Genomic DNA, 25080 nt, shown 5'->3' on the forward strand with positions numbered 1-25080 from the left:
CTTGTTTACATGAGACCAAAACTGGAAGTGACAAAATCCTCGTCGCTTCCAGATTCAGACATCATACGGTGAGAACAACATCAGTTCTTCTCACTGTGTACCTGGAGTCGGATTCCTGATCAGATGGTTTCTATAGTTCAAGTTGCAGATCATTTTCCACGGTTGTCTTGAGGACCACTTTTACAGGGACAGCAATCTTGGTAAATCAAAACCAAATAATGTAATCCTTAAGCACAGCAATTAACAAACACCTTCAGCCGGGTACACATGGGCCAAATGTTGAGAGACAATGGGCAGTTAAGAAAAAAACGGTCAACATTCGGTCCGTGTGTAAGTCGGTCTGTCAGATGACCATGCTGGAAAACCAACATCCGACCAACCTCCGATCAGCGCTCTCAGCCAATGACAGACAAAAATGAAAAGGTCTGATGTCACCTGCAAACCACCAGCCAATGACAGAGAGCGCTGATCAAAGTGTTCTGGCGGGGGGCAGTTCCCCTGTCAGAACGCAACAGCTCAGTGGGGGGTGATTCCTGAACTAACCTCACATGGTTAGTGCAGTGGCTCCGACTGGAGCTGTCATTTTTTTCATTGAACCCGCTGGGCTGCATGAAAATTGAACGAAAATAAAACTAATAGTGTGTACCCGGCTTTATGCTACATATGCATTGATACTGGATGACATTTGGTGTGTGGGCAGCATTCCACTTGACTTGGTCCTCCATTGCTTTGCAGGCAAGAAGTTGTCAAAAATGTATTGGTATGCTGACGCCCAGGGCCGCTGTTAGAAATCATGGGGCCCCATAGAGCATACCTGACAGGGCCCCTTGGTCCCGCCCACAACCCCACCCCTGGCTCCGCCCTTGACCCCATGCTGTCACAAAATCTGGGGGAAAGGTGGCAGGAGCTGAAACATGTAAGATGTTCCAAAAGGTGAACCTTTAAAGTGGTGTTACACCCCCAAAAAAATAAACATTAAAAGCCAGAAGCTACACATACTGCAGCTGCTGGCTTTTAATAAATGGACACTTACCTGTCCTGGAGTCCAACGATCTCGACACCCGCAGCGGATGTTTCCATCAGCTGTTGGGTGCTCCACCACCATTATGGGTAAGGGAACCCGGCAGTGTAGCCTTTCAGCTTCACGCCGGAAACCCTACTGCACATGCACGAGGCCCCGCTTCTCTCCCCGTTTGGCCCAGGGGCCAGAGGAGGAGGAGGGAGCCCCGCGGTGACATCACAGCTCTGTGGCAGGGAATCCTGAAAGTGGAAAAGGATAGCTGATACCCTATACCCCCCCCCCCCCATTTCCCCCTCAAAAGGTGCCAATTGTGGCACCGGAGGGGGGGGAGGAAGAAGATGAGCAGAAGTTCCACTTTTGGGTGGAACTCCGCTTTAATAACCATTATTATTCTATTATTTTATTTTTTTACCTGAATGGACACAAGTCAATTCATATCTGGACTCCTGTAGACCTGCATGGGGCTTTCAATCGATCCACATCAGTGGCAGGCGATGCTCAAAATTTATGAGGGGGACGCAAACAAACTGAAAATCATATGAACATCATATGCAGCTACTGTACCCATCAATTGCCGCCACTGTGCCATCAATTTCCGCTACTGTGCCATCATACGCAGCTACTGTACCCATCAATTGCTGCCACTGTGCCATCAATTGCCGCCACTGTGCCATCAATTTCCGCTACTGTGCCATCATACGCAGCTACTGTACCCATCAATTGCTGCCACTGTGCCATCAATTGCCGCCACTGTGCCATCATACGTAGCTACTGTACCCATCAATTTCCGCCACTGTGCCATCAAACATAGCTACTGTGCCATCAATTGCCGCCACTGTGCCCATCAAACTTAGCTACTGTGCCATCAAACGCAGCCACTGTGCCCATCATACACAGCTACTGCACCCACTGGTCCACAGGAAAAACTGACAGGCGGACCTGATTGCAAGGCTTGGGTGAAAAATTCTTAAAGGGGAGTGATTTGGGGGTGGTACAAATGCATCTTGGCTGTGTGTTTTTACTGTCCCTTCCCCCATCACATGTGTAAAGTAGCATCTCACTATGTGCTCATGGTCACTATGATGATCAGGGCACAGCAGGTTCTCTATGGCTCTGTCAGTGTAACATGCTGTGTGGTGCTGACTTTCTTATGGCTGTGCTGAGTTATAGTCTGTAACACACAGCACAGCCATATATTAAGAAAATCACAACCACACAGCATGTTACACTGACAGAGCCATAGAGAACCTGCTGTGCTTTGATCATCATAATGACCATGAGCACACAATGGGGAGTCAGGGGACTAAGCCTCAGCCTGTGTGATGTGTGTCAGTGTGTGTGATGTGTGTAAGGGAATTGCTTGCCTGTGGGACCAGCATATGGATTACTCTCTTGTTCAGTCTCTCCATCAGGCTGCAGCAGCACGGCACTTATTGAGGGAAGGGAGCCGCATTACAATTGAATCCATCCGCCCAGGAAAGCATACAGTGAGCACAAGGTACACAGATGCAGAGCAGGGATTGTATGCCTCCACCCGAAAATGGAGAAAAAGTCCCTCTTCTTCTCTCACCTCCTGGGCCCCTCTATTAACCTGATGGGGCCCAGGAAGGTACAATATACCTTGCCAATCAAGTGGGAGCAGGTTAATAAAGTTATTTAGCAAATTCGTTTTTTTAGCTAGAAATCTGCTCGGGCCCCCCCTGCTGGCTGGGCCCGGTACAACAGGGCTGCTTGTACTGCCCTATCAGCGGCCCTGCTGACGCCTTAAAGAGGAAGTAAACCCTGATGAGTTTACTTCCTCTTTCATTCCCTTACCTGACAAAGGAGCCAGCAAAGTTGCCGCTGTCCCCTGTAGTCCACCGTATCCATCTTCTTGGTGGGGTCTCGCAGCTCCGCCGCTGTCATTCGGCGAAGCCGCGATGACGTCACTCCCATGCATGCGCACAGGAGATGACACGCGCGGCAGCTCCGTCGTTGAGAATGCAGCGCTCAGTGCGCCTGCGCGCCGCTGTCTACGGCGCATGCGCCGTAGACAGCGGTGCCTGTTTTCGGGAAATATCTCCTAAACCATATAGGTTTAGGAGATATTTCTTGGACCTACAGGTAAGCCTTAATCTGGGCTTACCTGTAGGTCAAAGTGGTTTGTAAGGGTTTACAATCACTTTAAGATTTCCCTTCACTGGAACTAAGGGGCCAACTTAAGGCTTGGGGCTTGAGCTTGAGTTTGCGGATGCCCCCTTCCTGTTCCAACATGACTAAACACCAGTGCACAAAGCAAGTTCCATAGACATGGATGAACGGGTTTGGGGTGGAGAAATTTGACTGGCCTGCACAGAGTCCTAACCTCAACCTGATAGAACACCTTTGAGATAAATTATAGCTGCGACTGTGAGTCAGGCCTTCTCGTCCAAAATCAGTGCCTGACCTCCCAATGCGCTTTTGGAAGAATGGTCAAACATCCCCATAGACACACTCCTAAACCTTGTGGAAAGCCTTCCCAGAAGAGATGAAGCTCTAATGCACCGTACACGTGAGCGGATTTTCCATCAGAAAAAAACGTGGAATTCCGCTCAAGCTTGGCTTGCATACACACGGTCACACAAAAGTTTGCTGAACTTTCGACCGCCAAGAACGTGGTGACTTACAACACTGGGACGATCCAAGAAAATGAAGTTCAATGCTTCCAAGCATGCGTCGAATTGTTTCCGAGCACGCGTAGGAATATTGCGCATCGGAATTTGTACAGATGATCGGAATTTTTGATCGGAACTTTTTCCGACCGAAAAATTGAGAACCTGCTCTCAATCTTTTGCTGGCCGAAATTCCGCCAGCAAAAGTCCGATGGTGCATACACACGATTGCATTTTCTGACCAAAAGCTCTCACCGGTCTTTTGCTGGCGGAATTTCCAATCGTGTGTACAGGGCATTATAGTTGCAAAGGATGGGCCAACTCAATATTGAACCCTACGGACTAACACTGGGATGTCATTGAAGTTGCATGTAAAGTCAGGCGTCTCAATACTATTTTAGTGTATATTCCTTCCTAACTTGTCTCTACCTAATGAATACTTCCATACGCACATTATACATGCAAAGACACATGGTCATACTACACAGCCTTTTAAAGAGGAAGTAAACCCTGATGAGTTTACTTCCTCTTTCATTCCCTGCAAAGGCAAAGCATAATGGACTACTATGCATATGTCACTTACCTGACACAGGAGCCAGCAATGTCACCGCTGTCCCCTGTAGCCCGGCGCATTCATCCTCTCGGTGGGGGTCTCGCGGCTCCGCTGCTGTCATTCGGCGAAGCCGCGATGACGCCACTCCCGCGCATGCGCATGGGAGCTGACACATGCGGCATCTTCGTCATTGACGGTGCCGCGCTCAGTGCGCCTGCGTGCCGCTGTCTACGGCACACGCGCCATAGACAGCGGTCCCTGTCTTTCGGCAAATATCTCCTAAACCGTGTAGGTTTAGGAGATATTTCTTGGACCTACAGGTAAGCCTTAATCTAGGCTTACCTGTAGGTCAAAGTGTGTTGTAAGGGTTTACAACCACTTTAACTGTATATTTTAACAATCACACTCAACAAGTGTTTGTTGTTTTATATTTATTGTTATATCACCATTATTCTGATTCTCAGCATCAGAAACATACTGTATAGGTAATTGATATGTGAACTTTTTGTATTATGTGGCCATTACACTAAATGTGTCACTTGTACATCTTTTCCCTACCGTTTTGTAGTCCTAAAGAAGGACGAGAAAGCTGAAATGTGTAGCTGCATTTTCAAAACACGTTATTTTACCAATAAAAATCATGATAAAACTATAACTGAAAGTTTGTGACTTTAAATTCACAGTGCTCCCACCTCCTTTGTTTTATCTCTGCGGTGTATCATATTATTGACTTCCTCTCTCTTTTACAGTAATATAGCATATCTTTTAAAGATCATGTGGCGTTCTTACCATAGGTCTACCAGCTAAAGACCAAGATCACTGGCACAGCTTTGAATAACTAAGGCCGCGTACACACGGGCGGACTGTTCGCCCAACTTTGTCCGCTGAACAGTGTTTGGGCGGACAGTCCGCTCGTGTGTGGGCTTTCAGCAGACAGTTTCAGCGGACAGTTGGACGGACAAGGTTTTTCGGAATTTCCGAAAAACTGTCCGCTGAAACCTTGTTTCAGCGAACAGCCCGCTCGTGTGTAGGCTTGTTCGTCAAACAAAGTTGCGCGCATGCTCAGAAAGGATTTTCACGCCGAAAGCTATAATGCAGTGTATAGGACGTCGTATTTTTCGTCCCGTCGTACGTGCTGTTCACGTCATCGCGCACGGTTTCAGCAAACTGTTCGTTCGTCGTGTGTGGGCATGTCCGTCCATGCTAATTTTGAGCGGACTGTTTGCTGAAACTGTTGGACGGACAAAGTTGGGCGAACAGTCCGCGCGTGTGTACGCGGCCTTAGGTCTGATTTGAAGGTCTGTTATGAATCAAGATGGGCCTTATAAGGTCCAACAATTTACCGGTATCTTATAAGATAGTGGAGTGTGTGCATTTGTGTCAGAATAGGTTGGTGTGGATCTTCAGTGTTTTCAACCTAATCACTTTATTTTATATGGGTTTTTTTTAACTCACCATGAATTAACCCTAAAATATGGTTGTAAACACTAATACCTGTGCTTCATTAAACAAAACTATAAAACGCAATGGGGAATTAACCACCACAAGGCAATGAGCATGAAAGCTGCTCTGGATTGGCCATTGTTTGTAAGGACTCCCTCTATTTATACTATACAGTAGATTGTGGATCATATTTATTGATTGATTTCACCTCACTTCTATTTCAGGAGACCAATAGAATGTTCAAAGCAAGCAGAAAAGTGTATATGATCATTTTGTGTTGTACTGTTTTCGTGGTTTTTAGATACATCGTTCACCTAAACTTCAGTCAGGTAGGTTCTTTGTTGTAGACCTCACACTTAAATTGTGCCTGTAAATAAAGCTAAGAGTGTAACAGTAGAAATATTGACCATTTCTCATCAGCTTTCCAACTTTCACTTTTTGAATGTAATCAATCATCTGGTACCTGCCTATGGAAAAAATGGGTACATTGCCACAACAACGGAAAACAAAACCATCGACCAACAAATAGCTGAGATAATGACCAGGATAAACCATACAATCCCCCAAAAGGATAACATGTATTTTAATGAAACAACCAGTGCGCTGAAAAGCACAGCAATAATATTGAACTACAAACCTAATTATTGTGTTGGAGACATCTTGATTTTTCAGGTTGAAGTGTTCAATTATTTGGGGAAAAGGAAGACTTATGGAGGAGACTTCTTACGAGCCCGGATGATTTCACCAAATCTTGGAGCTGCGGCTTGTGGAAGAATCGAGGACTTCAATAATGGAACTTACAATATTTATTTTACATTGTTTTGGGAAGGACAAGTACAAATATCCATTCGCCTATTACATGCCAGTGAAGGAGTATCTTTGCTGTGGAAAACGAGGAGTATGGGATACAATTATATGGCCTACACAGGAAAGTTTCTTAAACAAAACCAGGAGGTACATACTCCATGTGGTATGTACAGTGGTGTGAAAAAGTGTTTGCCCCCTTCCTCATTTCCTGTTCCTTTGCATGTTTGTCACGCTTAAGTGTTTCGGAACATCAAACCAATTTAAACAATAGTCAAGGACAACACAAGTAAACACAAAATGCAATTTGTAAATGAAGGTGTTTATTATTAAAGGTGAAAAAAAATCCAAACCATCATGGCCCTGTGTGAAAAAGTGATTGCCCCCTAAACCTAATAACTGGTTGGGCCACCCTTAGCAGCAACAACTGCAACCAAGCGTTTGCGATAACGTGCAATGAGGCTTTTACAGCGTCCTGGAGGAATTTTGGCCCACTCATCTTTGCAGAATTGTCCTAATTCAGTTACATTAGAGGGTTTTCGAGCATGAACTGCCTTTTTAAGGTCATACCACAACATCTCAATAGGATTCAGGTCAGGACTCTGGCTAGGCCACTCCAAAGTCTTCATTTTGTTTTTCTTCAGCCATTCGGTGGTGGACTTGCTGGTGTGTTTAGGATCATTGTCCTGCTGCAGAACCCAAGTTCGTTTCAGCTTGAGTACACGAACAGATGGTCGGACATTCTCCTTCAGGATCTCTTGGTAGACAGCAGAATTCATAGTTACTTTTATCACGGCAAGTCTTCCAGGTCCTGAAGCAGCAAAACAGCCCCAGACCATCACACTACCACCACCATATTTTACTGTTGGTATAATGTTCTTTTTATGAAATGCAGTGTTCCTTCTACGCCAGATATACTTGGACACACACCTTCCAAAGAGTTCCACTTTTGTCTCATCGGTCCACAGAATGTTGTCCCAAAAGTCTTGGGGATCATCAAGATGTGTTGTGGAGAAATTGAGACGAGTTTTGATGTTCTTTTTGCTCAGCAGTGGTTTTCTCCTTGGAACTCTGCCATGCAGGCCATTTTTGCCCAGTCTTTTCCTGATGGTGGAGGCATAAACGCTGACCTTAACTGAGGCAAGTGAGGCCTGCAGTTCCTTGGACGTTGTTGTGGGGTCTTTTGTGACCTCTTGGATGAGTTGTCGCTGCGCTCTTGGGGTAATTTTGGGCGGCCGGCCACTCCTGGGAAGGTTCACCACTGTTCCATGTCTTCGCCATTTGTGGATAATGGCTCTCACTGTGGTTCGTTGGATTCCCAAAGTTTTGGAAATGGCTTTATAACCCTTTCCAGACTGATAGATCTCAATTACTTTCTTTCTCAATTGTTCCTGAATTTCTTTGGGTCTCGACATGATGTGTAGCTTTTAAGGATCTTCTGGTGGACCTTACTGTGTCAAGCAGCTCCTATTTAAGTGATGCCTTGATTGTGAACAGGTGTGGCAATAATCAGGCCTGGGTGTGGCTAGAGAAATTGAACTCAGGTGTGGACAACCACAGTTATAGTATGTTTTAACAAGGGGGGCAATCACTTTTTCACACAGGGCCATGATGGTTTGGATTTTTTTTCACCTTTAATAATAAACACCTTCATTTACAAATTGCATTTTGTGTTTACTTGTGTTGTCCTTGACTATTGTTTAAATTGGTTTGATGTTCCGAAACACTTAAGTGTGACAAACATGCAAAGGAACAGGAAATGAGGAAGGGGGCAAACACTTTTTCACACCACTGTACTTGTATTCCCAACAAGAAAAATGTACATATTTGGAGAAGAAATATAATGAAGTTTTCTACTGTATCAAATTACCAGGAGTACCTTGTGAGGCTTTCATAGCATTAAGTAACGAGTACACAAAATTTACGTACTTCAGCAACGAGAACAAGACTCTGTTTACCGAGTAAGTACATCCTAAGTTTATTTTTTATTACCGGCATAGTTTGTATTATAGTATATGAGGTTCCAAACTTGTTGTTCTGTTGAAAAAAACAGACTTACTGGCCAAATCACCTGGCAACGTATGATCACGCTGTAGCCATCATTCGGCTATAGCGTGGATCTGAAGAAGTTAAAGCTTTGTTTTTTTTGTTTTTTCCTTTAACCACAATCCATCATGACCAGGCCATTTTTTGCTATTCGGCACTGCGCTAATTTAACTGGCAATTACGCTGTCATGTTACATTGTACCCGAACAAAATTTATATAATTTTTTTACACAAATAGATCTTTCTCTTGGTGGTATTTGATCACTGTTTTTTTTTTTTTTAAATATAAAAATATAAATGTAAAAATACCAAAAATTTGGAAAAAACAAACAATATTTTCTACTTTCTGCTATAAAAGATATTCAATAAAAAAATGTAAAAAGTCAAATTTCTTCATAAATTTAGGCCAATATTCATTAAGTTCAGTCCTGGTGGCAATGGGCACCAAGACGAATATGGAAGGTGAATTTTCACAGCAAGGACACAGACAGGGGCGGACTGGCCATTTGGCTACTCGGGCACTGGCCCCATCAGGGTTGCCAGCCTCAGTAAAACCAGGGACAGTATGTAAAAATCTGTGTTTTTTTTTTTTACATCTGTGTCTGAAATGTCCCCTACCGACATCCTTTTGGTCTAAAAAGCCTGAGATTGTACCTGCCCCATCTCTCCAGTACCTTCTCAGCCAATGTGTACATGTATGTGTATACTGTGTGATTGTATACTGTGTGTGCCCTTAATCTCTGATTGCCTGAGGGCCCCATAATCTCCTATTGCCCGGGGGCCCCATAAGTTGACAGTCCGCCCCTGGACACAGATAACAATACAAATCTGACAGAGGTCCATATTCTATTCAAAAACGAAAAAATATAATTAGATATATTTAAAGAGGAAGTAAACCCTGATGCGTTTACTTACTCTTTCATTCCCTGCAAAGGTAAAGCATAATGGACTACTATGCATCGCATAGTAGTCCATTATGTGTCACTTACCTGACACAGGAGCCAGCGAAGTCACTGCTGTCCCCTGTAGTCCGGCGCACCCATCTTCTCGTGGGTCTCCTGCTCTGCCGCTGTCATTCGGCGAAGCCGCGATGACGTCACGGGAGCTGCCACTCGCGGCATATTGCCGTTGAATGCGATGCGCTCAGTGCGCCTGCACGCCGCTGTCTACGGCGCATGCGCCGTAGACAGCAGTGCCTGTCTTTCGGCAATTATCTCCTAAACCGTGTAGGTTTAGGAGATATTTCTTGGACCTACAGGTAAGCCTTAATCTAGGCTTACCTGTAGGTCAAAGTTGGTTGTAAGGGTTTACAACCACTTTAAAGCGGAGATCAAACCCCTTTAGCAATTTTTATTAAAAAAACATCCCCGTTATTCTCTTTACTTGTAAAATAACATTAGGATACTCTTACAAATGTAATCATTATTTTTGCTTTTAACTCACAGGATCTCAGCAGGCAGGCACCAGCCATTTATGATGTGGGCACCTGAAGCCCTCTCCTGTTTGGTTCCGGGATTTTGTGCAGCTGGCTACCCAGCATGCACTTCCTGATCTCTTGCTTGCGCAGTAATGACACTGTGCACTGTGTTTACAGGTTGCCATAGTAACGGTGGTGCTGGCGAAAGTTCCCGCCCTGTTTTTATGGCAACCTGTCAACATAGAAACCGGAAAGGAAGGCATATACCAAAGTCTCGGAATACCATGAGATTTCGCTATTAGGCTTCCCGGGAACTCCTGGGATAGATGACACACGGGCATCCCAGGAGTCCATGGGAATCAACTTATGACAAAATCGCCTAGGTGGCCGGGACTGGAAGTCCTAGCTATAAAAGGTATTTAGAAAAGAAAAAAGAATATCCATTTATAACTTTACTGCAGGTAGGCTTTCTGATCAAAGCAATATGTAAAAATTGGTGGAACTCCGCTTTAAACAAAAATGTAAACACCTCCATATTTAAATTGTTGTTTTGTTGGATTTGATTATTGCCTCGGTCCTTCCTAGCAGCCTGCTAATTGTTTCTTGGAATTTGGGCTAGTCCCGGGGAGCAATGAAATACTTACATTTTAGTTATTAGCCAAACTGCCCTGGGTTTGGTTCAAGCAGGGTTCAGTGAACTTCAAGGAAATTTAGATCCTGAACCCTATTGAAATCAATGGGAGCCAAATTTTGTCAAACTGATAATCACCCAAACCATCCTCTTCACTTCTCCCAAGACACCTTGCTCTCTGGCTCCCTTGTCTTCTTCTACCATGCTAACCTCCAAGATTTCTCCAGAGCCTTACTCATCCTCTGAAATAGTGATGGACGAACGTTTCGCCCGGCGGTCGTTTCGCGGCGAATTTCCGACATTCGCGGTCCGCACGTTCGAACGCCTTTTTCCGTCGTTCGCCGCGGCGGACTTACGTGTTTAATGTATACAAGAACTTTAACCTTTGGTGACACGTTTATCATGTGATACAGGACAGCCAATTGAGACATGACAGCACATGGACACTTGGACATTCCCCCTAACCTATAAATACACCCGATCCGGTGGCCATTTTACATTCTTTCTTCTGTTACGATAGGGACAGGTTCCTGTGTGGAGTAGGGAGAGATAAACCACTAGCTATTTGGTACACAAAAGTTCTTTTCAGGACTGGTATAGGTGTTAGGTGTTGATAGGTTTGCTGTGCTGCTGATTCTTGCAGCAGCCTGAGTGTCTTTTGTTAGTTTAGAGAAAGGGAAAGGACGGTGTATGCTACAGGGACAGCCAGATTAGTCTTTCATCATCATCATCATCATCATCATCATTAGCTGTTACTATCAAGGTCCACAAAAGAGCTGTTCCAGTAACCACTAATCGTTCTCTTTTTTTGCCAATTTGTATAGGGACAGGAAGGAAGCAGTGTTGTCAGGCAGTGAGGGTAATTTTAAAGACTTGCTGTTATTATTAGTTCCACAAAGGTTCTTTTCAGGACTGGTATCAGTGGTACAGTAATAGGCTTGTACATGTATAATATTCTTTCTTCCAAATATAGAAAGGATATTATACTTGACTGCTGCCCTTCTGCTGCAGTCTGCTAAACATTCACAACTCACTTGTTCCACAAAAGTTCTTATAAGGACTGGTAACTTGGTATAGGGTGCTACGGTACATAGGCTTGAGTGCGGTACAGTCTGCTGTTCTGTAAGGACCGCTATCGGTCCACAATAGATAGGGTTGACGTGCACCACTGCTGACCGCTGCCCTATACTGCAGCAGTCCTTCAGCGGTATAGGGACTGACGTACAGTCTGCTAATCACTAACACACAACCTGCTTGTTCCACAAAAGTTCTTATAAGGACTGGTAACTTGGTATAGGGTGCTACGGTACATAGGCTTGAGTGCGGTACAGTCTGCTGTTCTGTAAGGACCGCTATCGGTCCACAATAGATAGGGTTGACGTGCACCACTGCTGACCGCTGCCCTATACTGCAGCAGTCCTTCAGCGGTATAGGGACTGACGTACAGTCTGCTAATCACTAACACACAACCTGCTTGTTCCACAAAAGTTCTTATAAGGACTGGTAACTTGGTATAGGGTGCTACGGTACATAGGCTTGAGTGCGGTACAGTCTGCTGTTCTGTAAGGACCGCTATCGGTCCACAATAGATAGGGTTGACGTGCACCACTGCTGACCGCTGCCCTATACTGCAGCAGTCCTTCAGCGGTATAGGGACTGACGTACAGTCTGCTAAACACTAATACACAACCTGCTTGGTCCACAAAAGTTCTTATAAGGACTGGTAACTTGGTATAGGGTGCTACGGTACATAGGCTTGAGTGCGGTACAGTCTGCTGTTCTGTAAGGACCGCTATAGGTCCACAATAGATAGGGTTGACGTGCACCACTGCTGACCGCTCACCTATACTGCAGCAGTCCTTCAGCGGTATAGGGACTGACGTACAGTCTGCTAATCACTAACACACAACCTGCTTGTTCCACAAAAGTTCTTATAAGGACTGGTAACTTGGTATAGGGTGCTACGGTACATAGGCTTGAGTGCGGTACAGTCTGCTGTTCTGTAAGGACCGCTATCGGTCCACAATAGATAGGGTTGACGTGCACCACTGCTGACCGCTGCCCTATACTGCAGCAGTCCTTCAGCGGTATAGGGACTGACGTACAGTCTGCTAAACACTAATACACAACCTGCTTGGTCCACAAAAGTTCTTATAAGGACTGGTAACTTGGTATAGGGTGCTACGGTACATAGGCTTGAGTGCGGTACAGTCTGCTGTTCTGTAAGGACCGCTATCGGTCCACAATAGATAGGGTTGACGTGCACCACTGCTGACTGCTGCCCTATACTGCAGCAGTCCTTCATCGGTATAGGGACTAAGAGTTTTGTCACAGGGTCATTTAAAAAATGACAGGCAGAGGAAGAGGCAGGCCCTTCCGCAGGGGTGGTAGGGGTAGGGCAGGAGCAACAGGCTTGAGCCAAAGTGGGAAGTTGCAGAAGGTGCGTTCAATTACTTTAAAGGATGCACCAGACTTGGTTGAGTGGCTCGCTCAGCCTTACTCTTCTGCACCCTCCTCATCCTCTCGATCTGCACCCTCTTCTTCACTCTCTGCTATGTGCACCCCCAAAGACACTACCACCAACAACACGACCACCACCACCACCACCACATACCTTCCGCTTGAGTCACTGGAATTATTTTCCGATCCATATCAAGAGGACATTTCTGATGCGCAGCCACTCTTGGTATTGGATCAGGAAGAGGAGGTAGCAACAAGCGCTACTCAGCAGTCTGACGACAGTACCCAGATCAGCCCAAGGAGGAGGTTGGTCCCCGGTGTTGCTGCCTACTCCGAGATCTCTACTTATAGCGGTGGGGAAGGTGACGTTGATGATGACGTGTCTAGTGATGTCACGTGGGTGCCCACAAGAGAGGAAGAGGAGGGGAGTTCAGAGGGAGATATGGACCAGCAGATAGGGAGGAGAAGCAGGAATAACTTACATTGCACAGGAGGGACAAAGCAGACTGCAAATGTATCAGGAGCGAGTCATCGACCATGTACGGTCACATCTGGCGCTCCCAGGACACCGGCACATGGCTCCGCAGTGTGGGCTTTTTTTAACGTGTCCGCTGCTGACAATAGCGTTGCCATCTGCAATCTTTGCAGTCAACGCGTTAGTCGCGGTAAGCCCAATACTCACCTAGGGACGACCGCCTTAAGAAGGCACATGAGCAGCCATCACCGAGCCCAGTGGGAGCAACGGAACACACAAAGCCACACTGCAGGCTCTCACCGTCCAGCCTCGTCTTCTACTTCTCCTTCTCCTCTCTCCTCACAATTGTCCTCCACTCCACCTTCCATCACGCCAAGCTCACATTTTTCTGCAAAAAGGCAGGCTTCCGTGGGCCTAATGTTTGAGCGTAAAAAAATGATGACGCCGGATAACCCTCTTGCCCAACGGTTGGCGGCTGGCTTGTCAGAACTCATAGCCCGCCAACTACTGCCATATAAACTGGTGGACTCGGAGGCCTTTCGCAAATTTGTGGCCATTGGAACACCACAATGGAAGGTCCCAGGAAGGAAGTATTTCTCAGAGAAGGGCATCCCAGAGCTATATGGCCATGTTCAGCGGCAAGTGAATGTATCTCTGGCACACAGTGTCGGTGCCAAGATACATCTGACCACAGACACGTGGTCTAGCAAACACGGGCAGGGAAGGTATATCAGTTTTACTGCCCACTGGGTGAACCTTCTGACGGCCGTCAAGCATGTAACCCGTGGCACCCGTGTAGATTTGGTTTTACCGCCACGGATTGCATGCAGGCCTGACTCTTCTTCTCCTCCTCCTACTCCATCCTCCTCCCTCTCCTCCTCAGCTGCCTCCTCCTTTTCCGCTGCTAGCGTCTCTTCCGCTGCACCGCCCAAGCTCCCCAGAACCTATTCCACATGCCAGGTGAGACGTTGCCATGCCGTGCTGCGTCTGTTGTGCCTGGAAGCAAAGAGCCACACTGGCCCGGCACTCCTTTCAGCTTTGCGTTCACAGGCAGATGAGTGGCTAACACCGCTCAATTTGACAGTTGGTAAAGTGGTGTGTGACAACGGTGCCAATCTGCTTAGCGCATTGAAACAGGGCAAAATCACGCACGTGCCGTGCATGGCACACGTCTTAAACTTGGTCGTGCAGCGATTCCTTGTCAAATACCCTGGGGTCCAGGACATCTTGCGGCAGGCAAGGAAAATCTCGGCCCATTTCAGAAGATCTTACACGGCCATGGCTCGCCTTGCTGACATTCAGCGGCGACACCATCTGCCGGTCAGACGTCTTATTTGCGATTGCCCGACGCGATGGAACTCAACCTTCTATATGCTTGATAGGCTGCTCCAGCAGAAACGTGCAGTTAACGTCTACCTGTATGAACTCTGCGAAAGAAACGGTTCTGGGGAGCTGGGTTTTTTTTCACCGCGCCAGTGGCTGCTCATGCGCGACACATGCAGACTTCTGCGGCCATTTGAGGAGATCACCAAACTGGTCAGTCGCAGCCATGGCGCCATCAGTGACATGGTACCTTATGCCTTCTTTCTGGAGCGTGCATTGCGTCGTGTCATTGATCAGGCTGTGGAGGAGCAGGAGCGGGAAGATGAGGAAGTCGCAATGCTGGATGAATTCCCAGGGGGGGCTACTCTATCTGAGACAAGTCAACAACAGGAGTCTGATGAGGAGTCAGAGGAGGATGGTGCCGGGGCGGATGAGCAGGAGCAAGAAGAGCATGCTTTAAACCTTTCTGGGATCCCTGTTGTGCGAGGATGGGGAGAGGAGAATGAAGAGGACGACATTATCCTGGATGATGAGCAGGAGCCAGGCCACCACACCGCTTCCACTTTAGTGCAAATGGGGGCCTTCATGCTCCAGTGTTTTAATAGGGACCCCCGTATAAAAAGCATGAGGGTCAAGGACCAGTACTGGGTGGCAACGTACTTAGACCCCCGGTACAAACACAAAATGGCGGAAATGTTACCGCCGTCGCAGAGGGCTGTCAGAATGCAGCACTTCCAGGCCTTGCTTCGAGAAATGCTGCATTCTGCTTTTGCGTGCGCTGGCAGAGGAGCAATTCCCACTCCCAGAGAAGGATTTGCGGGTACCAATCCAACAGCGCCTGCAAGAAGAGGCCGGTTTGAAGATGTGTTGGTGACTTCGGATATGAGGTCATTCTTTCAGCCGACCCATCGACAGGTGTCATCCGGATCCAGCATCAGGGAACGCCTAGACCGTCAGGTGTCCGACTACATTGGGTTAACGGCCGATGTGGACGCTCTGAGGAGTGATGAACCCCTAGACTACTGGGTGGGCAGGCTTGACCTCTGGCCAGAGCTTGCCCAATTTGCAATCGAACTGTTGGCTTGCCCCTCATCCAGTGTCCTGTCCGAAAGGACGTTCAGCGCAGCAGGGGGGATTGTGACCGATAAGCGTACTCGCCTAGCTCACGACAGTGTTAACTACCTCACATTTCTAAAAATGAATGAGGCATGGATCTCGGAGGAATTCAACACATGTGACCAGTAGACCATGTATATGTCTATAAACTATTTTTTTAATCAAGCACACAGACCTTCTTAATTCATTTGGCTCACTTCCTTGACCCAAAAAAGCACACCGTACTATATGCCCCTACCCTCCTCTTTGAAGAGGTTGAGCGGTGTCATATTTCTACTGGGGCTGCTTATGATATCCCTGTGCTGTGCTGACTTCCTCCTGGGGGTTCTTATTATGAAGGGATCACACTATCCCTGTGCTGTGCTGACTTCCTCCTGGGGGTTCTTATTATGAGGGGATCACACCATCCCTGTGCTGTGCTGACTTCCTCCTGGGGCTGCTTACGGTGCTGCTGTCAGTGCTGTATGTCACGGTGCTGCTGTCAGCGCTGTATGTCACGGTGCTGCTGTCAGCGCTGTATGTCACGGTGCTGCTGTCAGCGCTGTATGTCACGGTGCTGCTGTCAGCGCTGTATGTCACGGTGCTGCTGTCAGCGCTGTATGTCACGGTGCTGCTGTCAGCGCTGTATGTCACGGTGCTGCTGTCAGCGCTGTATGTCACGGTGCTGCTGTCAGCGCTGTATGTCACGGTGCTGCTGTCAGCGCTGTATGTCACGGTGCTGCTGTCAGTGCTCTGTATTACGGTGCTGCTGTCAGATGCCTCTATCACGGTGCATGTGTCATTCCGGTATGTCACGCTGCTGGTGATCATCTCCTGCACCCTCTTCTTTGCCTACCCTGGTCCCTGACCTTCCCTCTCCTCCATTGCCTTCATTAGCTCCATAGTCCTGAATTGTTAGAACAATTTCCCAAATAAAATAAAAATGCTTGTAGTTATCGATCCCAAATTCACCTCATACATGTATTATGTCATTGTCCAGATGGTGGGACTACGTTTTACCCCCTAATAATTACCACGTGGCCGCAAATTCGACATGAAGGTTTGCAAAGTTCGCCTCCCATTGAAGTCAATGGGGCCCGCGGCGAACGTTCGGTTTCGCGAACGTTTGAGTCCGTTCGCATTTCGCTTTCGCGAAACGTCCCGTCGGAAGTTCGTCCATCACTACTCTGAAACACCCTACTCCTATCCATCTAATGATCGCCTACTTTGTCCACCTTAAGGTAAACCTTCAAAACTCATCAGAAAAGCCTATCCTGCCTCTATCTAAAAACTGAACTTTTCATGTTCCATCAATTCATCTGATGTTCTCACAGCTCTCAGTTATTACCTTTTGTACCACTTGCCCCTCTCTATTACATTGTAAGCCCCCATGAGCAGGGCCCTCCTAATCGTATTAAATTGTACTGTAACTGTATGGTCTTCTTTTATATTGTAAAGCTCTGTGCAAACAGTTGGCTCTTTATATATCCCATATAATAATACCTATCCCACTTCCTGTCTCAGTGATATGACTGGCCCCAGCCAAAAACTGCTGATAACCGCCTATGTGTGCATGGACACAAAGGACAACATGATGGGGAGTTTATTGACTGTAGAAAAAAATGTCTAAAAAGCCAAAAACAGCTGCTGTAAAAACGTCCAGTGTACATGAGGCCTAAATCTTAAGCCTCATACAATCGAATTTTCCGCAGACAAAGCGTCAGACTTTTGTATGAAGGGTGTGCGACATGAACTTGTCTTGCATACAAACGGTGCACAATTGTCGGCCAACAAACACAAACGTAGTGACGTACTAGACATACTACGAGCCGATAAAGAGGAAGATCAATTGTCAGACGCACCCTTTGTGCTCCTTCTGCTAATTTCATGTTAGTAGAAGTTTGGTGAGTCATTCGCGCTTTTCATTTCGCACTTTTCATTTTGCGCTTTTCAGTTCGTTTTTGAATGGCCATTCATTAACCAGCCATGTTTCAGAATCGAAGGAGATAATGTGTTATTGGCCTTGGTGTTATTGCTTTGACCCAAGTCCAGTCCAGGAACAGGAGGAGGAGGAGGATTTCTTAGACCAAAAATTGCTTGCTTTATTAATCGTGACCAATTATGTCATATACCTTTGCTGCGGGAGCTCCAGGAGAATAATCCGGATGATTTTCGGAATTATCTCCGGATGACTAACCCCTGCTTTTACCAACTCTTGGCACTGTTGAGCCCCCTATATTAAGATGCAGGACACATGCATAGAATGCACTTTTGTGGAGAATAATACTTGACTATGTGTTTTACATCAAATGACAGTTTGGGAGTGGGCAGTTGCATTTAAAAATTACAATGTAAAATTAACAAGGGACACCAACATCGTTGCATCTTTTATATAAAAAAACTACAGGATAATGGTGTTGTGGTAACTTGCACCAAAAAATAAAATAAAAAGCATAATAATATTATTATTGATATCACTAGAAAAAAAAAAGCTTTTGAAAATTATTTTGCCATAACTCCATCAGTATCACCAGCAAAGCAGCTTCATTATTAACCCATTAAAGAAGAAGAGAATGTGCGCTGCATTTCGAGATTTCATAATTTGCCACATCATAAATGTTGATTCTCTATTCGAATGCTAGTTTACAATACCGACCACTTCCGGCTCGTCCTTGCTTCTGAGCATGCGTATTTGTACTTTGGACTTTTGTCCAATGGACTTGTGTACACACGTTCAGAAAATCCGACAACAGCCCGATGGAACGCATAAATGGTCGTAATTTTTGCCGATAGCCTGTCATCACACAATTCCCGTTGGAAAATCTGATCGTGTGTATGAGACTTTTAGGGAGCCTTCAATATAACAGTATTTGCAAACAGTACTGTTCCAAGCTGACTTATGGTTACACCACCAGTTGTGTGTGCTCTAGCCAAAAGTGGCCCTTCTTTATCATCTTCATTAAACTTTTTTGCATACTGAACAGCTCATTACATCATTACATGTAAACACTGTCCACCAGACCCTGCTCCTTCACCGCCTTCACATTTTCTCCCATCAAACTATTATTCTCATCTTCTAGAAGGACCTGGGTTTAAAAAAATAAAAGCAAAGAGTTCCATAGTTCCAACTCTACGTCTTAGTGAAGACTCACACCCTTACACTGAGTCTTGAGAGGGAGTTTGTATGGCAAATAAACATGTGACAAGATGTTTCAGTCCCAGGTGAAGCTTCTGATGATGCCTGGTGAAATTGGTTACTTGAGTTTAGGGAAACCGTAGAGTAGAGTAAATTCTGGGCAAGACGTTAAACACCAAAAAGTCCAAAACTTTCCATGGTGTGATATTTTTTAAAACGCTTTAGTAAAAACAGTGAAATCCTTATAAGCATGTGTGCTATAACTTGTAAAAGATGACCTGCTCAAGACAATCTCGCCACTCTTTGAATTGCAGCTTAGTTGGCAAGAAATTCCACTTGCCAAGTACTGTACTGCTGCATTGACGTCACCTGTATAGCTGCTCAATATGTTCTGTCCAAAGATGGACTTTTCAAGATATTTATTAGAATCACCTTGAAATAGTATTGGGATTTATAGATTGTGGGTAGAGAGCTGTGACCACTAACTGATACACAGTTAGAATACATATACATGAGAGCAGTTTGCCATATTTTTAATTCTGTCCATAATCAATTTTGCCAAGCCTGGCAGACTGTGCCACTAGCACCAGGCTGAAAAAGAAAATTAATGCAGCCACCACCTCTAAGCCCTTGTACACACGGTCGGAGATTCCGACAACCAAATCCGTCGGAGTAATTCCGACAGATTAATTCCGGAAGAGGTTGCATATTTACACAGTTGGACTAAGTTGTCGGAAAATCCGATTGTACATAACGTGATGACGTTATTTCATTATGACGGGACTACGTTCAGGCTAGTAGCCAATAGCTTTGGTCTAGGAATTTGATCTGAGCATGCGTGGCACTTTGTCCGTCGGAGTAGGCTACACGTGATCAGAGTATGTCCGATCGGAGCATTTTGTGTGAAAATTTTACCGGCAAGTTGGAAAAGTTGGTCCGTTGGATATTCCGACAGAAACAGTCCGATGAAGACCACACACAGTCGGAGTATCCGACAAAATGGTCCGATAGGACACATTCCGTCGGAACCTCTGACCGTGTGTACAAGGGCTAAGAACTGGTAAGCTGCAGTATAATACATTTTCACTTTTGGGTTTAGACTTTTTGGGGGAAATTGGGCCAGACCCATTGAATATACATACAATAAAAGGATATTAGCACCACTGTAATAGTTAATGTATTTCTTGTTTTTTCATTATTCATAATTAAAGGATCCATGGTGTAGAATTTCCCAAACAAGTTGAAAGAATTAATGTTTTAAAGTGCCCAAGTAAGTCTACATTTTTACTTTATTTTTTATTGTTGGACAATTGAAAAGAGATTGTACAGTCAGATGTAATACTTACACAAGCAGACATTTGGGGGTAAAGTGTACGTTAGTTAATATTAGACATCTGCGTTTCGTTACGATTTCGAAATTCAGACTAATTTTTCATTCTTCAGAAATTCGGATGTTTCAGAAAATTCCAAATTATTATAGGAACACATTTTTAAAAAAAAATCAGAAATAGATTATAACGATAAGAAATGTTGTTCGAATTCAAATCGAAAAAAAAATTCTAAATCGAAAATTTGAAATATGAACATATTGCTAACTACAGATATTGCTGCTTTCCTTAAAAAAACAGCATGCAAGTGCACCTAAAAGAATTTATTTTGTTTTTAAGCCAAAGGATGTTGAAATATTGATTTAATTTGGATTTTTCTTCTGTTTGCTCATTCATTTTTAAAATTGATAAAAATAAACAAGTAAAATATGCATTTTTTAAATCATTCTTATTTTATAATTTTTCTTTACACTTGTCTAAAACTTTTGCACAGTAAGTCAGATTTTTTTTTTATAACTTAGAACACTTCACAACTTCTGAATAAACCTTAATAATACAAAGAAATTAACATGTCAAAAATCAAACTATCAATATTTCTGGTAAATTAATAATTTTAGCATCATTTGTGTCCAGATCAACATATCCTACATAACCTAGGACCCTTCAATTTATTTTATTGGAATCTTATTATTAAATTTTGAATCCCTCCCGCAAATGATTGTGTTTTTCCGGTGGGGGTGGGGATGCTGGAAACCATCCCTACCAGGAGAATTCACAGTGATTATTGCTGAAGCCGCTGGCAATAATCACATGAAAAATCCAACATGCTGGTTGATGGATCGACTTGAGTACAATCGCCCTGCCCATAGATGGTTCGAATCTCAGCTGGTCCCTGCTAAACCGCCCAAGATTCAAACCATCTATGGCCGGCTTTACTGTAAGTACAAATAGAGAACAGTACCACCATAGAACTTTTATAGTAAATGTAGGTAGAACTTGCAAGCAGAGTTTGAGAATAAAAAATGGTCAGAATGGTATGGTCAGAAAATAAATAGAAATTGGGTGCGCTAATTTCAAGAGTACCGATCCAATAGGGTAGAACCTATTTCCTATCTATTGTAATCTATTGTACAGCACATATCCAATCCATTACCATTACAAATATTTAACTCATTGGATCTTCTTAAATGGCATTGTTCAGTACATCCGGAAAGTATTCACAGCACTTCACTTTTTCCACATTTTGTTATGTTACAGCCTTATTCCCAAATGGATTAAATTCATTATTTGCCTCAAAATTCTACAAATAATACCCCATAATGACAACATGAAAAAGTTTGTTTGAAATCTTTGCAAATTTATAAAAAAAAAAAAAACAACCCATGCACATAGGTATTCACAGCCTTTGCTCAATACATTGTTTGAAGCACCTTTGGCAGCAATTACAGCCTCAAGTCTTTTTGAGTATGATGCTACAAGCTTGGCACACCTATTTTTTGGGCAGTTTCTCCCATTCTTCTTTGCAGGACCTCTCAATCGCCATCCGGTTGGATAGTGAGCGTCAGTGCACAGCCATTTTCAGATCTCTCCAGAGATGTTCATTCGGGTTCAAGTTTTGTATCTGGCTGGGCCACTCAAGGACATTCACAGAGTTGTCCTAGAGCCACTCGTTTGTTATCTTGGCTGTGTGCTTAGGGTAGTTGTCCTGTTGGGAGATTAACCTTTGTCCCAGTCTGAGGTCCAGAGCACTCTGGGGCAGGTTTTCATCAAGGAATTCTCTGTACATTGCTGCATTCATCTTTCCTTCGATCCTGACAAGTCTCCCAGTTCCTGCCACTGAGAAACATCTTTACAGCATGATGCTTAACTGTAGGGATGATATTGGCCAGTTGATGAGTGGTGCCTGGTTTCCTCCAGACATGGTGTTTGCCATTCAGACCAAAAAGTTCAATCTTGTTTCCTCAGACCAGAGAATTTTGTTACTCATGGTCTGAGAATACGCCATGTCATGTGCCTTTTACTGAGGAGTGGCTTCCGTCTGGCCACTCTACCATACAGGCGCCTGATTGGTGGAGTGCAACAGAGATGGTTGTTCTTCTGCAAGATTCTCCTCTCTCCACAGGGAAATTCTGGAGCTCTCTGAGTGACCATTGAGTTCTTGGTCACCTCCCTGACTAAGGCTCTTCTCCCCCAATAGCTCAATTTGGCCCGCTCTAGGAAGAGTCCTGGTGGTTCCAAACTTCTTCCATTTATGCATGATGGAGGCCACTGTGCTCATTGGGACTGCTACAGAAACTTTTCTGTACCCTTTCCCCCATCTGTGCCTTGATACAATCCTCTCTGAGGTCTATAGGCAATTCCTTGGACTTCATGGTTTGGTTTGTGCTCTGACATGCACTGTTAACTGTGGAACCTTATATGGACAGATGTGTTCCTTTCCAAATTATGTCCAATCAACTGAAATTACCACAGGTAGACTCCAATCAAGTTGTAGAAACATCTCAAGGATGATCAGGAGAAACAGGATGCACCTGAGCTCAATTTTGAGTCTCATGGCAAAGGCATGTGATTCTTTTTATTTTTTATTTTGAATAAATTTGCAAAAATTTCAAACTTCTTTCACATTGTCTTTATGGGGTATTTATTGTTTGTAGAATTTTAAGGAAAATAATGCATTTAATCCATTTTGAAATAAGGCTGTAACATAACAAAATGTGGAAAAAGTAAAGTGCTGCGAATACTTATCAGATGTACTGTATGTGTATAAAATACTAATTTTAATGCTCCTATTTTTCCCCAACCTGTTTCTGGCAGCAGTGGATGGTGTAAACATTTGAAGGCATAATATGCTTGTAATGACTATACTCAACTTAACTGTTATGTATGTCTGTCTTAATGTATACCAAGTATCTTTGATCACGTGAGTTGTATTAGTAATAATAAATTACTTTTTATACAATGCATAAATTTGCAGTCATAATTTCCAGAAGAATAATTTGGTGATATTTCATGAATAGCTCAAGGTGTTTGGGGTCCAACACATGTTGATACTCTTAGCCCTTGTACACACGGTCGGACATTCCGACAACAAAATCCATCGGATTTTGTCAGATGGATTTTGTCCAAAACTGGTGTTGCATACACACGGTCGGAAAAGTTGTCGGAAAATCCGATCGTTCGCAATGTGATGACGTTATTTAGTTACGACGGGACTACGTTCAGGCTAGTAGCCAATAGCTTTGGTCTAGGAATTTGATCTGAGCATGCGTGGCACTTTGTCCGATCGGAATTCTCTACAAACAATCGGACAAAGTCCAATCGGATCAGCTCTAAAAACTGGGGCCCACACACGGTCGGATTATCCGACAACACGGTCCGATCAGACATTTTCCGGCGGAATGTTCGACCGTGTGTACAAGGGCTAATAGTTCAACAATTTTTGTATAGTATAATGATGATAAATTATCTATGATTTCATGTCACATGGGCCCAAAATGGAGCCTTTTATGTTGTGAAAACCTATTTTTATCGTATAAAATATCAAACAGTCTATGAACAAGTACCAAACTAATATTCAAATATTCAATTCAAATCGATATCAATTAGAATCATATTGAATTTGATTTGAATACAACTGAAAAATGTATATCAAATTTAAAACGAAAAAAATTAAACCAAACGAATTACGAAAACGAATCATTCTAACATAACGAATGTAACTAAAAGACATTTTTGACTTTACAAATCCATCCAAAACTATTTTTTTATTTTTTTTGTTCATGTATCGTAAATATGGTCAGCCTGTGTTCACTGATGTAAAGGGGGCTCATTTATTTCTAAAATTGAATTTCTATCGGCCTGGGAACATTTGTAAAATATACTGTAACCCTTGGCGACGCCTGCTCTACTCTATCCAAAACTCCAAAAAGGCTGCAGTTCTACTTTCATATTTCATTATATATTCCATCTAGAATTCATAGTCATGCTTATATAGACTATAAAAAAGATCAAAAACCTTTTGAACATAATTGTTAATGAAATTCTTTTTCAGAAACTCCTATGACTGTGACTTCAAAATGCCAAATTGGGACCTCTCTTCCCTTCCCTAGTGGTTATTTTATGAAGGGCCAGTGGTTCCCCTCACATTGCAATCTTACTTCCTATGAGCCCTTGTTAAACGTAACTAAATGTTTGGCTGGAAAAATGATATATTTGATGGGCGATTCAACACTCCGCCAATGGATAGAATACTTCCCAAAAATCCTAAAGAGTAAGTATTCATATTGGGTTTTGAAATTTGAAAGCATAACCCGCAGGGAACACGTGACTTAAAGTGGAGTTCCACCCAAAAGTAATCTGATTTCCCCCCCCCCCCCTTTGGTAACCTATCCCCACTTCCGGGAGACCATTTTCACTGCAACGAAATACATCAGCAGCTCGGCCCCCCTCCTCCTTCCTCCTCCTTACCCTTCTGCCGGGCAAGTGAGAGAGTGCAGCACACTTCGCGCATGCAGTAGGGATATGGGCGTGAAGCCGAAAGGCCACACTTCCGGGTTTCCTCACCAGCAATGGCGGCGGTAGCACCCGACCAGCCAATGTAAACATTGGCTGCAGTGCCGACATCACTGGACTCCAGGACAGGTAAGTGTCCTAATGTTAAAAGTCAGCAGCTACAGTATGTGTAGCTGCTGACTTTTAATTTTTAAAGGGGCGGGTGG

General features: G+C 44.3%; 1 protein-coding gene across 1 annotated transcript in view; it reads left to right on the forward strand.

Annotated features, from left to right (window-relative positions):
* LOC143935831 (NXPE family member 1-like) overlaps positions 1-25080 on the forward strand; it is a 78997-nt gene that overhangs the window by 48587 nt on the left and 5330 nt on the right. The window contains exons 4-8 of the mRNA XM_077459947.1: positions 5872-5976; positions 6068-6617; positions 8220-8412; positions 20246-20304; positions 24414-24632. Coding sequence (XP_077316073.1) covers positions 5884-5976; positions 6068-6617; positions 8220-8412; positions 20246-20304; positions 24414-24632 — 1114 coding nt within the window. The 5' untranslated portion in view covers positions 5872-5883. The remainder of the gene's footprint in view (positions 1-5871; positions 5977-6067; positions 6618-8219; positions 8413-20245; positions 20305-24413; positions 24633-25080) is intronic.

The sequence above is a fragment of the Lithobates pipiens genome, unplaced genomic scaffold (assembly GCF_037356315.1).
Source record: "Lithobates pipiens isolate NorthernLeopardFrog02 unplaced genomic scaffold, aLitPip1_a1.2 Scaffold_28, whole genome shotgun sequence".
NCBI classification, from domain to species: Eukaryota; Metazoa; Chordata; class Amphibia; order Anura; family Ranidae; genus Lithobates; species Lithobates pipiens.